Here is a 17,208-nt window from a genome sequence, read left to right as displayed (position 1 = left end):
CGCTTGGTATCTGTGTCAGAGTTTCAGCAGGCTATAGTCCACCCAAAAAGTATGAAATTGTTTGCTTAAGATGGTAAGCTATCCTAAATCTAATCAAGTATACATCACACACCCATGTAGTGCTTTGATTGCACTTTTATGATTATAGGCAAACGCAGGCTACATAAGAGGAGATATTCTTTCCAAACAAGGAAATGGTGTTACTTTTAAAGAAGTTGCCGGATTGAAGGAAGCCAAATATGAAGTGATGGAGTTTGTGGACTACCTAAAGAGTTCTGATAATGTGAAGGTACACAGCATTAAATATAGGACTGTGTATATAATCATTTTCATCAGTACTAAAAGCTGGTAGTGATAGAAATATTAAAACTAGAAGATTGTAAATAACCGATGATTATCACATAGTGTATAAGGTAACAATATTATATATATATGTAAACATATTTATCAATTAACAAGTACACGTTTCATAAAAAAAAAAATTTTTTTATTAAAAATTGATATAGATTGTTGTACAAGCAGTATGTAAAAGAAAATATCTGTGTTAACAGAAACTTGGAGGGAAGCATCCTCGGGGAGTGTTACTACTGGGGCCGCCTGGGTGTGGAAAAACACTGCTGGCCAAAGCGGTAGCTACAGAAGCTGGAGTTCCTTTCTTCGCCCTGGCAGGCTCACAGTTTGTGGAGATGTTCGGAGGTAGGACAAAGATTTAGACATTTGGTTCCCTCTCCGTCCCTCTTGTTAGCTCACCTGGTCCGAAGGACCAAGGTGAGCTTATGCCATACCGTGGCGTCCGTCGTCCGTCCGTCAACAATTGACTTATTTGACTTCTTCTTCATAACCGCTGATCGGAATTTGAACAAATTTGGTCATAAGCATCCCTATGGGTAGGGGACTCAAAATTGTACAAATGATGGGGCTAACCCCCTGGGGGCCTCTGGGGCGGGGCCAAAAGGGGTCATTTTTGCGCTATTGATATAAACGACTTCTTCTCTGAAACCAAGCAATGGCTATCACTCATATTTGCCTGGTAGCATCACTATGGTGTGGGGATTCAAAATTGTACAAATGATGGGGCTGACCCCCCAGGGGCCTTAGGGGCGGGGCCAAATGTGGTCAATCTGGCTATATTGATATAAACAACTTCTTCTCTGAAACCAAGCAATGGCTATCGCTCATATTTGCCTGGTAGCATCATTATGGAGTGGGGATTCAAAATTGTACAAATGATGGGGCTGACCCCCCAGGGGCCTGAGGGGTGGGGCCGAATGTGGTCAATTTGGCTATATTATAAGTAATACTATGTGCATACATAACATCTAATGCTGTCAGCACTCTATACCGACTTGAGGGATTTTCTTTCAACTTCACACAATGATAAAGGACCATGATATTTCGGACAAGGTCAAGTTTCAGTATGGTTTGGTCAGGATCAAGGTCACTATTACTGATTTTAGAAAATCATTTGTCAGCGACGTAGCGGCTGCATTCCTTTGGGAATTTTGTTAAACTTCATACAAAAATAAAGGACTATTAATAATAATATCTTGGACAAGGTCAAGTTTCAGTGTTGTTGGGTCAAGGTCAAGGTCACTGTTACTAAATTTAGAAAATCATTTGTCAGCGATCAAACGGCTTCATTCCTTGGGGAATTTTGATCATACTTCACACAAAAATAAAGGACCTTTAATAATATCTTGGACAAGGTCACGTTTCAGTGTTGTTGGGTCAAGGTCAAGGTCACTGTTACTAAATTTAGAAAATCATTTGTCAGCGACCTAGCGGCTTCATTCCTTGTGAAATTTTTTATCAAACTTCACACAAAAATAAAGGACCTTTAATAATATCTTGGACAAGGTCACGTTTCATTGTTGTTGGGTCAAGGTCAAGGTCACTTTTACTAATTTTAGAAAATCATTTGTCTGCGACCTAGCAGCTTCATTCCTTTCTATTTTTGATGAAACTTCACACAATTCAACATATTAGTGATTATGTAGTTATGTAAGAATGTTGTAATATGCTATAGATTGATTTTGAATTTTGGTAGTTAGAGCTTTTTGTTGGATTTATGGACCTGATGGACATCGATGTGTGTAATATATTTAGGACTTGGTGCCTCCAGAATGAGAAATCTTTTCAAAGAAGCACGCCAACAGGCTCCATGTATTATCTACGTGGATGAGATAGATGCCATTGGCAAGAAGAGAAACGGGCAAGTTTTTAGCAAATATCTTAAATTATAATAAGTATCTAGCAAAAAAGTATAACCGATCAATCAACTTACATCAATATTTAGATGCAGCTATTAAAGTTTTGCATTTGATTATTGGGTGAATTCAACAAATTTGGGTGAGAATTTGATATGTTGATTCTGAGTTTTGTTATGCCCTAATTTTAATCAAAGGAAGTACATAATTATATCTCTAGGCATATGACAGTGAAATGTTTATTATATTACAAAAGGTATCTGTATCCATATCCTTTCTTTGTGAACTTTATCATAATAAAAAAACAGAATTGACATTTAAGTCCATCTGGTGATGGCTTTTTCATCCTTACAGCTGTTCAATAAGTTTAATAATTGGTTTGTTACTTCCTTTAGTTAACAGAAGAATGTACTTGTTATCTGATAGGGATTCGCACCAAATTTTGGATGTTCTAATTGGTGGGCTAGGAATGATCGATGGAGCTGTCATTAATTATCTGTATACATATTACCAACTCCGACAGTTAAATTCACACCCATTCATAAAAGTTTGAAAACATTTAAGTAAAATTCTATGTATGCAATGCCACACTTGTTTACAGCTGTAATGCTATAGGGGTTTGATTTGATGCCTTTTTTATTGAAGGTCTGAGCATGGCTCTGAAGAAGAACACACACTGAACCAGCTACTGGTGGAGTTAGATGGGATGGGAACAACAGAAGGCATCATTATGATAGCCTCGACCAACCGCTCAGACGTCCTAGACAAAGTAAGTATGACACTGAGGCCTCGACCAACCGCTTAGACGTCCTAGACAAAGTAAGTATGACACTGAGGCCTCGACCAACCGCACAGACGTCCTAGACAAAGTAAGTATGACACTGAGGCCTCGACCAACCGCTCAGACGTCCTAGACAAAGTAAGTATGACACTGAGGCCTCGACCAACCGCTCAGACGTCCTAGACAAAGTAAGTATGACACGGAAGCCTTGGCTCATGCTCAATGCCTAGACAAACTTGTAAATATTTACTACTCCTTGAGAATGACTGAAAAGATTTTGACCTAATTTTGCATCTCACATTGGTTTGTAAAGTAAATTTCTTGATTGATAACAACAGAAGTGAGTACAGGCCCAACAAACCTTTTTATAAATGTCAATATCTGACAGATTTTACACTGATTTTCTCCCACAGGCACTGCTGAGACCGGGGCGGTTTGACAGACAGATACAGATTGACTTCCCAACAGTAGACGAGAGAGAGGAAATCTTCCATGTTTACATGAAGAAGTTAAAATTAATGATGGATTACAAAGAGTTGGCCCCTCGCTTGGCCCAGCTAACGACAGGAATGAGTGGTGAGTGGTCTTATATAGTCCCTGAAAAGGATTCTGTCACTGTCTTCTGTATATAGAGTCCAGAAAACAGAGAATATCAAGTTGAACATACCAACAAAACCATAATCCTGTCTTCTGTATATAGAGTCCAGATAGCAGAGAATATCAAGTTGAAAATATCAACAAAACCATAATCCTAACTCAAATTGAATATAACAAAGCAAAATAATATTATCTAAAAAATAAAATAAGGATTAGGCTAAAGGAAATTAATTACTTTGTTCTCAAGCCAATTTTTCTAAAAAGAGATGAGAGAGAAAGTTATAATAATTTTTTTGATCGTTTCATTGGTGAAAAAACAGATGACGTCAAGCATGTTTTTTTTTTAATAATTTTTTTTGAAACCAATCATTATTCATTGTCATATAATCAACTGCTTCAAAATATGGAAACAATGATTTATCATGGTTCTTTGTATTTGTTTCACATGAATGAACACATGCTCTAATATAATGGTTAATTATTATGGACATTTTATAATACTGGAGAAAGATTTGTTGGTGAGGCATTTTTACACACGTTCTTCTCCTTAAGAATAATGAGGGAGATATTTTTCTATTCAACGAGGAAAAATATATGAGATGAGGGTCTTTCTTTGACACAAAGCAGTTAAGGGATCTAGGGACAGAGAACCAAGTAATTGTTTTGCCTTAGCCTTGGCCTCAGAGTTTCTTTACAATGTACAAGGAGAATAAGACCAGGGCCCAGTTGTTCAAAAGGTGATTAGCTTGATCACTTGATTAGTGAAAATCTCATTTCTCCTTTACTTCAAAATCTATGTATGTATATTCCTTGAACTCGGCAGGTAGGAAGAAACTGACGAGTGTTGTAGTTTTATGAAATTTTGTCAACTTAATTTTACCAGAAGTGATTTTATCAGGATTTTGAAATTGTTGTTAAACTGTGATTAGCCTAATCACCTTTTTAACAACTGGGCCCAGGTGTTTCAGAAGAGTAAGTGTCTTCTGTGACAACATCCATGGAACATTTTTAATGCTTTTATGCAATTCATACATTTAGCTGATGTGTGAATTTCGGTTGGATATTTGGCCTTTTCAATATGTTCTTTATGAACATATCTTGGAACAGTAGATTGCTGAATTGCATACACGGTGTCTTGCATCATAGAATAAATAGAGTTACTGCCCTTTGTTAATGAGAATATCACAGGGTAAGGGAGATTACTCTCTTCATTTATATCTTATAACATGTAGAAGGAGTTGACATCATCCTTGGAATTACAATAAACCGTGCGTAATTTTGTATTTGCAGGAGCGGACATTGCCAACATTTGTAACGAAGCTGCTCTTCATGCAGCCAGGCATGCAAACGACAGCATCAGCGTGGGCGATTTCTACTTTGCTATCGAGAGAATCGTTGCAGGTTTGATATTTATTGTAGAAATAATTATTTCATGATTTCCACTACTTAACATTTCTACCGAATATCAATTACACTAAAGGTGTAAATAGGTAGTGTTGAACTGAAGATACACCTACCGGTTTACCATGTGGAGCATGTACAGCAATTATATACAGCAGGTCCAGTATTTATGCCCCCTGTTAGTGAATTTAATTTAAATAAATTTAAAGATTATATACCATTTACTAAAGGAGTGTTCATATATGTAATGTAGATGTCATTAAGGTTCAAAACTTTTTCAGGTGCCGAGAAAAAAAGAAGTGTGATCACCCAGGAGGACCGTAAAGTTGTGGCCTACCATGAGGCAGGTCACGCACTAGTAGGCTGGTTACTGAAGCATACCGACGCCCTTCTCCAGGTATAGTGGTCTAGTTACTGAAACATACTGACGCCCTACTCCAGGTATAGTGGTCTAGTTACTGAAACATACTGACGCCCTACTCCAGGTATAGTGGTCTAGTTACTGAAACATACTGACGCCCTACTCCAGGTATGGTGGTCTAGTTACTGAAACATACCGACGCCCTACTCCAGGTATAGTGGTCTAGTTACTGAAACATACAGACGCCCTACTCCAGGTATGGTGGTCTAGTTACTGAAACATACTGACGCCCTACTCCAGGTATGGTGGTCTAGTTACTGAAACATACAGACGCCCTACTCCAGGTATGGTGGTCTAGTTACTGAAACATACCGACGCCCTACTCCAGGTATAGTGGTCTAGTTACTGAAACATACTGACGCCCTACTCCAGGTATGGTGGTCTAGTTACTGAAACATACTGACGCCCTACTCCAGGTATGGTGGTCTAGTTACTGAAACATACAGACGCCCTACTCCAGGTATGGTGGTCTAGTTACTGAAACATACCGACGCCCTACTCCAGGTATAGTGGTCTAGTTACTGAAACATACAGACGCCCTACTCCAGGTATAGTGGTCTAGTTACTGAAACATACAGACGCCCTACTCCAGGTATAGTGGTCTAGTTACTGAAGCATACCGACGCCCTACTCCAGGTATAGTGGTCTAGTTACTGAAACATACAGACGCCCTACTCCAGGTATAGTGGTCTAGTTACTGAAACATACTGACGCCCTACTCCAGGTATGGTGGTCTAGTTACTGAAACATACAGACGCCCTACTCCAGGTATAGTGGTCTGGTTACTGAAACATACAGACGCCCTACTCCAGGTATAGTGGTCTAGTTACTGAAACATACAGACGCCCTACTCCAGGTATAGTGGTCTAGTTACTGAAACATACAGACGCCCTACTCCAGGTATAGTGGTCTAGTTACTGAAGCATACCGACGCCCTACTCCAGGTATAGTGGTCTTGTTACTGAAACATACAGACGCCCTACTCCAGGTATAGTGGTCTAGTTACTGAAACATACAGACGCCCTACTCCAGGTATGGTGGTCTAGTTACTGAAACATACTGACGCCCTACTCCAGGTATAGTGGTCTAGTTACTGAAACATACCGACGCCCTACTCCAGGTATAGTGGTCTGGTTACTGAAACATACCGACGCCCTACTCCAGGTATAGTGGTCTAGTTACTGAAACATACTGACGCCCTACTCCAGGTATAGTGGTCTAGTTACTGAAACATACTGACGCCCTACTCCAGTTATAGTGGTCTAGTTACTGAAACATACCGACGCCCTACTCCAGTTATAGTGGTCTAGTTACTGAAACATACAGACGCCCTACTCCAGGTATAGTGGTCTAGTTACTGAAACATACCGACGCCCTACTCCAGGTATGGTGGTCTAGTTACTGAAACATACTGACGCCCTACTCCAGGTTTGGTGGTCTATAGTTACTGAAACATACTGACGCCCTACTCCAGGTATAGTGGTCTGGTTACTGAAACATATTGATGTCCTACTCCAGGTATGGTGGTCTAGTTACTGAAACATACCGACGCCCTACTCCAGGTATAGTGGTCTGGTTACTGAAACATACAGACGCCCTACTCCAGGTATAGTGGTCTGGTTACTGAAACATACCGACGGCCTACTCCAGGTATAGTGTTCTAGTTACTGAAACATACTGACGCCCTACTCCAGGTATAGTGGTCTAGTTACTGAAACATACAGACGCCCTACTCCAGGTATAGTGGTCTAGTTACTGAAACATACCGACGCCCTAATCCAGATATAGTGAGCCGGTTACTGAAACATACCAACGCCCTACTCCCGGTATAGTAAGCTAGTTACTGAAACATACCAACGCCCTACTCCCAGTATAGTAAGCTAGTTACTGAAACATACCGACGCCCTACTCCCGGTATAGTAAGCTAGTTACTGAAACATACCAACGCCCTACTCCCAGTATAGTAAGCTAGTTACTGAAACATACCGACGCCCTACTCCAGGTATAGTGGTCTGGTTACTGAAACATACCGACACCCTACTCCAGGTATAGTGGGCGGGTTACTGAAACATACCGACGCCCTACTCCAGGTATAGTGGTCTGGTTACTGAAACATACCGTTCCCCTACTCCAGGTATAGTAAGCTAGTTACTGAAACATACCGACGCCCTACTCCAGGTATAGTAAGCTAGTTACTGAAACATACCGTTCCCCTACTCCAGGTATAGTAAGCTAGTTACTGAAACATACCGACGCCCTACTCCAGGTATAGTGGGTCGGTTACTGAAACATACCGACGCCCTACTCCAGGTATAGTGGTCTGGTTACTGAAACATACCAACGCCCTACTCCCGGTATAGTAAGCTAGTTACTGAAACATACGGACGCCCTACTCCAAGTATAGTAAGCTAGTTACTGAAACATACCAACGCCCTACTCCCGGTATAGTAAGCTAGTTACTGAAACATACCAACGCCCTACTCCCGGTATAGTAAGCTAGTTACTGAAACATACCGACGCCCTACTCCAGGTATAGTAAGCTAGTTACTGAAACATACCGTTCCCCTACTCCAGGTATAGTAAGCTAGTTACTGAAACATACCGACGCCCTACTCCAGGTATAGTGGGTCGGTTACTGAAACATACCGACGCCCTACTCCAGGTATAGTGGTCTGGTTACTGAAACATACCAACGCCCTACTCCCGGTATAGTAAGCTAGTTACTGAAACATACGGACGCCCTACTCCAAGTATAGTAAGCTAGTTACTGAAACATACCAACGCCCTACTCCCGGTATAGTAAGCTAGTTACTGAAACATACCAACGCCCTACTCCCGGTATAGTAAGCTAGTTACTGAAACATACCAACGCCCTACTCCCGGTATAGTAAGCTAGTTACTGAAACATACCAACGCCCTACTCCCGGTATAGTAAGCTAGTTACTGAAACATACGGACGCCCTACTCCCGGTATAGTAAGCTAGTTACTGAAACATACCAACGCCCGACTCCAAGTATAGTAAGCTAGTTACTGAAACATACCGACGCCCTACTCCAAGTATAGTAAGCTAGTTACTGAAACATACCGACGCCCTACTCCAAGTATAGTAAGCTAGTTACTGAAACATACCGACGCCCTACTCCCGGTTACTGATGTTTGTCCTGTTACTAAAATTGAAACAAATAACTCTAATTCCTTCCATCCACTCATCCTTCTGTCTATCCACCCACATGTTCAATGCACCATACAATGGCAATTCAATTGATTTGTACTATCATGTTTTTACTACAAATTTTTATGACCGAGGTAAAATGAAATGTCTTTCCGAAAACATCTGCAATGTAACACAGTGACTGTACATGTACTCTCATATTTTACATCTCCTGGGGTAAAAATATCCTTGCCTAATCCTCAGGTCTGAGACTTCTCCTGTGGTCGGAACATTCTTTCAAGGCCCCAGGTCTGAGACTTCTCCTGGTCTCAGAATATCTTTGCCTACACCTCAGGTCCAATCGAGACTTCTCCTGTTGTCAGAATATCCTTGCTTTAAACTTATAAAACATTTCTTTTTTTCCGTTTCTTTGTAGGTTTCTATTGTTCCACGGACAAATAATGCCCTTGGATTTGCCCAGCTGGCTCCACAGGACAACTACCTCTTTTCCGACCAGCAGGTAAGTGACAATTACCTCTATTCTGACCAGCAGGTAAGTGACAACAACTTCCATTCTGACCAACAGGTAGGTGACAACTACCTCTATTCTGACCAATAGGTAGGTGACAACTACCTCTTTTCCGACCAGCAGGTAAGTGACAACTACCTCTATTCTGACCAGCAGGTAAGTGACAATTACCTCTATTCTGACCAGCAGGTAAATGACAACTACCTCTATTCTGACCAATAGGTAGGTGACAACTACCTCTATTCCGACCAGCAGGTAAGTGACAACTACCTCTAGTTCGACCAATAGGTAGGTGACAACTACCTCTATTCTGACCAACAGGTAAGTGACAACTACCTCTATTTTGACCAACAGGTAAGTGACAACTACCTCTATTCCGACCAATAGGTAGGTGACAACTACCTCTATTTCGACCAATAGGTAGATGACAACTACCTCTAGTTCGACCAATAGGTAGGTGATAACTACCTCTAGTTCGACCAATAGGTAGGTGACAACTACCTCTATTTCGAACAACAGGTAAGTGACAACTACCTCTATTCCAACCAATAGGTAGGTGACAACTACCTCTAATTCGACCAATGGGTAGGTGACAACTACCTCTAGTTCGACCAATAGGTAGGTGACAACTACCTCTATTATGACCAACAGGTAGGTGACAACTACCTCTATTCCGACCAATAGGTAGGTGACAACTACCTCTAGTTCGACCAATAGGTAGGTGACAACTACCTCTAGTTCGACCAATAGGTAGGTGACAACTACCTTTATCCAAACTACTGTTACCAAAATGATTTGAAAGGGAGATAATTCCTTGTATATGGTTCTCATTAGGCCATCTTTTATTTAAGTTTGACAGTCAAATGTAACTTGTTAAAAGTCATAAATATTTGTCCATAAAGTGAGGAATCACAGCTTTATATTGCCTTTAGAATTATTGGGAGATTCTTTGTTTTCAGCTGTTTGACAGAATGTGTATGATGCTTGGTGGAAGAGCTGCAGAAAACATCACTTTCAACCACGTCACCTCAGGTAGGACGCAGCAAATTTACCAGCTATCATATAATTAATTAAAATTTAAGGTAAGAAAAATCATTTGAAAACAAAATATAAGATGGCTTTACTTTCTACCATAGTGGTGGTTGGGGGATGGTAGGGGTTCACTTCACCATTATGTTAAAATGAAAATGAACTTCGATTCACTTTACCATGGGCTTCACTTTTCTATATACCGTATTTGACCTAATAAGGGCGCCTACCCTAATAAGGGCGCCCCTACCTTTTTTCAAGGAAATAAATATATGACTGAGTGTCAAAATGGTGTTAAAAAGTAATAATTCATGTGAAATATTTTACTACTTATGTGTTCAATTTTCTTCAGCAAATTAAGTAACTGGAACACATGTTTTCGCCACAGTAATAACTTACCATCTTTATTTGAAGATAAAGTAAAGACTTCATTCTTGTTGATAAATAACTTTTGTTCAGAACAGAAAGCTAGTAAAAGACATTGTAAATCAATTATTAGGTCAAAGAAAACGATGTCTGATATGATCTGGGAAATCACCTGTTTCTATAAATAGAACACAAAAGAGTTCCATTTGAACATAAATGGTGGAACACACGTTCTCTGGTCTAAAGATCAGCTGGCATGGTTTACAAGTTTACAGGAGTATTCAAGTGATGTTTAAGCTTAATATATGATAATGAATAGCTATCTTCATCTGGAATATTTTTATGACTGAATATTTTACCGTTTCCACAACCTTGGGTATTCTGCTATAAGGTATAGTCTGTTTCATAAAACTTCAGAATAACTAATCTTAATAAGGGCGCCCCCACTGTCATTTACCCGCGCCCTGCGCCCTTTTTAGGTCAAATACGGTATCACCATGCCAGTTCATATTTTTTAAACTAACTCTAAGTGATATTGTGTTCCTTAGGACCAATTGTAAAATATTATTGTAGAATTATGGTAGAGTTTAAAATGTTGTTTAGGAAAAGAGTCGCTTTACCAGCTTACAGTTTTTCTCCATGATTGAGCAGAATCATCAGAATTGGTACAGTGTATTGGTACATGTATTATGTTTAGTCTATATTAATGTATCCTGATTACTCAGGGACCGAGATATTTCAGTCGGTTTGAGCACCGGCCAGGTAACCTCAGATGAAGGTCTGAGGTGCGTGGTTCGACGCTCGTTACCCGTGTCAGTTTGTGTTTCTTGGGAAGCTGAGAAACAGGCTAGTCTGTGGTGTTGTGGTTGTGTCCTTAGGCAAGAAACTTTACCCTAATTTGATGGCAATCGACGGACCACCGACTACTGCAAGAAGACCCCACCTCAAAATGACCCTGACTGTTCACGGGGGTGATAAACCCAGCAAACAAACAAAAGTATTTTTAAGGATTGAATAAAGTTACGTTGAGGTGTATCATGTTTATACCCCCATACACCTCAAAGTAACTTTATTCAATCCTTATATTTATATTTTTTTGATATTTTTGTATAATATTTCGTCCTTGACTTGTGCAAGTTTACCACAGAACTTACGGGACGAAATGTATGTTATCACTCTTCGTCTACATATGGTTTTTACTCTCAGGATTTCTTTCGTGAACAAACATAATAACAAATTAAAACAAATATTATTTTCAAATGAATTGATTTCATATAAATATGATATCTTTTGAAAAGGAATTAAAAAATATAGTCCCTTACTTTTAGAATGACAAATGTATTCCTACGCCGGACTTGATATAGAAAAATACAAATATTGAAAAATGACTTAAGTTAACTGTGGTAGGTTCATTGAGTCTGAATTGAGTGGAAATATAATTATTAAGCAATGACTGGGAGTATGAGAGCAATCACAAGATCTCAGCCTATTCCTTCAAGTCTCAAACAGTTGAGACTTTACCTTGTTGGCCGTGATGCTGCAATGGAATATGAGACATGTTCACTGTGCTCAGTTTAAAGCACTATTTTTGATTTCTGAATAGGTGCACATGATGACCTTGACAAGGTCACGAAGCAAGCGTATACACAGATTCGAAGCTGGGGAATGAATGAGAGGGTAGGTTGTGTGTCATACGACTTCTCCGAAGGCTCCCCCCTGTTGCCATACAGCAAATCTCTGTCCAATATCATGGATGAGGTAAGTGTACAGAAATTGTATGGCTTGTGATTCAAGTTCCTTTTACAAAATTAATGTAACTTAATTCTCTCAGAGGAGCATTTTTATTACCACATTACTTTTACCCTAGATTTGGGATCTTGTTGAATTCAGCAACACTTACAAATTTTGATTATGTCTCTCCTTTGAATGAAAGGAGACATTGTATTAGTACCTCTTCTTCTTCAAATAATTTCTTGTCCCCGGGCCATAACTTCTGAACCGTACAGATTATGTTGATGAAACTTTGGAGGATACTTGCACCACCTAAAGTCGATGTGCAGTGCACTGCCAATAGGTCACTTTGACATTGACCTCAAGGTCAAAGGTCAAATAAGTGAGAATTTTACAATAATTTCTTGTCTGGGTCATAGCTTCTAAACCGTTGAAGATATGGTAATGAAACATGCAGCATAGCAGAAAAAGCAAATATATCTATTGACTATAAGGTGAAACATAATTGTTTTTGTTCTCTAGTTGTTGAGGGGGCCGCGGTGGCCGAGTGGTTAAGGTGTCCGGACACTTTATCACTAGCCCTCCACCTCTGGGTTGCGAGTTCAAAACCTACGTGGGGCAGTTGCCAGGTACTAAGCGTAGGCCGGTGGTTTTTTCACCAGGTACTCCGGCTTTCCTCCACCTCCAAAACCTGGCATGTCCTTAAATGACCCTGGCTGTTAATAGGACGTTAAAAAAAATAAACCAAACCAAACCAAACTCTAGTTGTTGCTATATTGAAATTATCTATTGTTACAATATAGCTATATCACATTACGGCCATGTTTATTTTTATTTCATATTTCCCTACATGACAGTAGATGTAAATGCAAATTATTCTGACGTTTTATCAACTTTCTTACATACGCCCTCGTCCTTCATTTTACATAAAACAATTAATGAGTTGAATGTGTTCGTTTGGAAAAATGCAACATCAAGTCAGAAGTTTTTCTTCATTTTTTGAAGAATTGAGCTATGTGGTATACAGTCGAGACTATCTTATTTGACTTTCCAAGGGACTAAGATAAAAGGTCAGATAAGACAGGGAGTCACTTAACACAGTCTGGGTCCATCCAGTTACAAATGTATCACAAATTGTATACCATTAGTCTCCATGCTTATATGACATTGGAAGCAAAACTCTTTTTAATGCAATTAACAAAACATGATTTGATCAAATTGTTTATTAAAATAAATACATGTACATACAAATAAAATCAGTTACATTGTGCATGATAAAAAAGCTGTTAATTGATACTAAAAAATTGCTGTTCATTGATTCATAATATAATTATGTATATATTAAATGCTATTATAATGAAATGAGGGATTTGTTGCTTCACGATATCCCACTCACCTACCTATTAAATACTAGTAATACAATAATATATAGAGGATATCTAACAGTGTCTTCAGTAATACCAAATATATTTCACTCGTGTGGCTAATATTTTGATATTTTTCACGAGTGCGCAGCACGAGTAAAAAATATCAAAATATTAGCCACACGAGTGAAATATATTTGGTATTACTGAAGACACTGTTAGATATTCTGTTTTTTACATTTTTTAACCAATGAAAACCCTACCCCGTATGCTAACTAGGACTACAGCGATAATTTGTAAACAAAAAAAGTAGTTTCCCCTGTCCAGGTGCTGACATATATGTCGGGCTTTCTGATTGGTCAATTATTTTGGTATTTTCTAATCATTGATTTGATTGGTCAAATCAGCAAAAGTGATATGGTCAATTATTTTGGTATTTTCTAATCATTGATTTGATTCGTCAAATCAGCAAAAGTGATATTTTTCACTAGTGAAAAATATGATATTTGTCACTAGTGAAAATATCACTTTTATAGAATGAATAATTTTTGATATTTCACTGGTAAAAATGTAATAAACATATATATTTACTCATCGCTTGTAATCTACATTCAATTGCACTGTTGCTTATGAACCGTAGTATGTATGGACTGTAACAAGACTACCATGGGTTACCGACGATGTTTTTTACCCTATTTGTTGATTAAGTGATATTACCAACTGACATGCGATGCTATGAAAGATTTTGTTTCTTCTAAAGATATAATCAAAAGACTGCTCCAAGGAATAACCATGAAAACAAATTATTAAATCAAAGAAAATTAATAGTAAATACTATTATAATACTGATATTATAATTAATTACTCTTCGTTAAAACAGGAGGTGAAGAAGCTGGTAGCCAGAGCCTACATGGCAACACAAAGTCTTCTGATGGAAAATAAACCAACACTTGACTTGGTAAGCTTGCATGTGTGTGGCTTCTACACAAAACATTGAAGAAAGTCTCAGTTATGTAAATGGTGGCCTAATTGGGGCAGAGAGGTCGAGGGTGTAGCCCCTTTAGGACAGAGAGGTCAAGGGTGTAGTTCTGTGGGACAGAGAGGTCAAGGGTGTAGCCCCTTTAGGACAGGGAGGTCAAGGGTGTAACCCCTTTGAGACAAGGAGGTCGAGGGTGTAGCCCCTTTGAGACAGAGAGGTCAAGGTTGTAGCCCCTTGGAGACAGAGAGGTCAAGGTTGTAGCCCCTTGGGGACAGAGAGGTCAAGGTTGTAGCCCCTTTGAGACAGGGAGGTAGAGGGTGTAGCCCCTTTGGGACAGAGAGGTCAAGGTTGTAGCCCCTTGGAGACAGGGAGGTCAAGGGTGTAACCCCTTTGAGACAAGGAGGTCGAGGGTGTAGCCCCTTTGAGACAGAGAGGTCAAGGTTGTAGCCCTTTGGAGACAGAGAGGTCAAGGTTGTAGCCCCTTGGGGACAGAGAGGTCAAGGTTGTAGCCCCTTTGAGACAGGGAGGTTGAGGGTGTAGCCCCTTTGGGACAGAGAGGTCAAGGTTGTAGCCCCTGTGGGACAGAGAGGTCAAGGTTGTAGCCCCTGTGGGACAGAGAGGTCAAGGTTGTAGCCCCTGTGGGACAGAGAGGTCAAGGTTGTAGCCCCTTTGAGACAGGGAGGACAAGGGTGTAGCCCCTTTGGGACAGAGAGGTCAAGGTTGTAGCCCCTTGGAGACAGGGAGGTCAAGGGTGTAACCCCTTTGAGACAAGGAGGTCAAGGGTGTAGCCCCTTTGAGACAGAGAGGTCAAGGTTGTAGCCCTTTGGAGACAGAGAGGTCAAGGTTGTAGCCCCTTGGGGACAGAGATGTCAAGGTTGTAGCCCCTTGGAGACAGGGAGGTAGAGGGTGTAGCCCCTTTGGGACAGAGAGGTCAAGATTGTAGCCCCTTGGAGACAGAGAGGTCAAGGTTGTAGCCCCTTGGAAACAGAGAGGTCAAGGTTGTAGCCCCTTGGAGACAGAGAGGTCAAGGTTGTAGCCCCTTGGAAACAGAGAGGTCAAGGTTGTAGCCCCTTGGGGACAGAGAGGTCAAAGTTGTAGCCCCTTGGAGACAGAGAGGTCAAGGTTGTAGCCCCTTGCGGACAGAGAGGTCAAGGTTGTAGCCCCTTGGAGACAGAGAGGTCAAGGTTGTAGCCCCTTGGGGACAGAGAGGTCAAGGTTGTAGCCCCTTTGAGACAGGGAGGTAGAGGGTGTAGCCCCTTTGGGACAGAGAGGTCAAGGTTGTAGCCCCTTGGAGACAGAGAGGTCAAGGTTGTAGCCCCTTGGAAACAGAGAGGTCAAGGTTGTAGCCCCTTGGAGACAGAGAGGTCAAGGTTGTAGCCCCTTGGAAACAGAGAGGTCAAGGTTGTAGCCCCTTGGGGACAGAGAGGTCAAAGTTGTAGCCCCTTGGAGACAGAGAGGTCAAGGTTGTAGCCCCTTGGAGACAGAGAGGTCAAGGTTGTAGCCCCTTGCGGACAGAGAGGTCAAGGTTGTAGCCCCTTGGAAACAGAGAGGTCAAGGTTGTAGCCCCTTGGGGACAGAGAGGTCAAAGTTGTAGCCCCTTGGAGACAGAGAGGTCAAGGTTGTAGCCCCTTGCGGACAGAGAGGTCAAGGTTGTAGCCCCTTGGAGACAGAGAGGTCAAGGTTGTAGCCCCTTGGGGACAGAGAGGTCAAGGTTGTAGCCCCTTTGAGACAGGGAGGTAGAGGGTGTAGCCCCTTTGGGACAGAGAGGTCAAGGTTGTAGCCCCTTGGAGACAGAGAGGTCAAGGTTGTAGCCCCTTGGAAACAGAGAGGTCAAGGTTGTAGCCCCTTGGAGACAGAGAGGTCAAGGTTGTAGGCCCTTTGAGACAGGGAAGTCGAGGGTGTAGCCCCTTTGGGACAGAGAGGTGGTTTAGCTTGCCCGAATTAATCTAATGTTAATTAAGTCTCTTTGGTTAAAAAATTATCAGCAATATTTGGTGGTTGGAAGCATATTTAGGTAGTATGTGTTGATTTGATGAAAACATATAATGAATAATTTTACTCATTTAAGAAAGTTACTGGTAATTTTAGGGTGTAGCCCCTCTGAGAGGTGAAATTTGAAATAAAGGTACATTATGTACTAAAGAGTATATATACACATATATGTACTCATGAAAATTTCAACAATTTTTTTCTAGACCTTCAGATAATATTTGTAATATTATATATAGAATATGTATTTTAATACCGTTTAGAAGTAGGTGGCCTGGGGCTCAGTCTAAAACAGAGGTGGAATATAGCAAGGCCGAAATAATTTAATATTGAATTAAATCTTTTCTCTTGAATCATGCAATGAATACTTAGCAATATTTTGTTGGAAGCATGCATTCACTGGTAGCAACTGATTCAAAACACAATGGAGAGTTTAACTCCCAAGGGGCTTGTTTTATAATATTTCTAAAACCAAGCCTATCTATATTTTCCTACAGAGTGAAAACTTTGATAATCAAAACTCATTTAAGAAAATATCTAGTGGTACAGATTTTTATCCCGCAACTGGCATCCACATTATTGTAATACACTCACCACATATGTTTTTGCCGTATTCAGCAGTGAAGGAAAACAGCTGTATTTTAGAATCTTAGCATGTGCAT

General features: G+C 40.4%; 1 protein-coding gene across 1 annotated transcript in view; it reads left to right on the top strand.

The window, feature by feature from the left end:
* LOC117337113 (paraplegin-like) overlaps window positions 1-17,208 on the top strand; it is a 38,787-nt gene that overhangs the window by 19,525 nt on the left and 2,054 nt on the right. The window contains exons 8-18 of the mRNA XM_033897906.1: window positions 149-289; window positions 552-696; window positions 2,107-2,212; window positions 2,853-2,976; window positions 3,402-3,564; window positions 4,876-4,986; window positions 5,268-5,383; window positions 8,996-9,079; window positions 10,048-10,120; window positions 12,087-12,241; window positions 14,459-14,536. Coding sequence (XP_033753797.1) covers window positions 149-289; window positions 552-696; window positions 2,107-2,212; window positions 2,853-2,976; window positions 3,402-3,564; window positions 4,876-4,986; window positions 5,268-5,383; window positions 8,996-9,079; window positions 10,048-10,120; window positions 12,087-12,241; window positions 14,459-14,536 — 1,296 coding nt within the window. The remainder of the gene's footprint in view (window positions 1-148; window positions 290-551; window positions 697-2,106; window positions 2,213-2,852; window positions 2,977-3,401; window positions 3,565-4,875; window positions 4,987-5,267; window positions 5,384-8,995; window positions 9,080-10,047; window positions 10,121-12,086; window positions 12,242-14,458; window positions 14,537-17,208) is intronic.

Source organism: Pecten maximus, chromosome 11, assembly GCF_902652985.1.
Source record: "Pecten maximus chromosome 11, xPecMax1.1, whole genome shotgun sequence".
Classification (NCBI taxonomy): Eukaryota; Metazoa; Mollusca; class Bivalvia; order Pectinida; family Pectinidae; genus Pecten; species Pecten maximus.
Note: the sequence above shows the minus strand (reverse complement) of the source record. Positions and strands in the feature narration are given on the sequence as shown.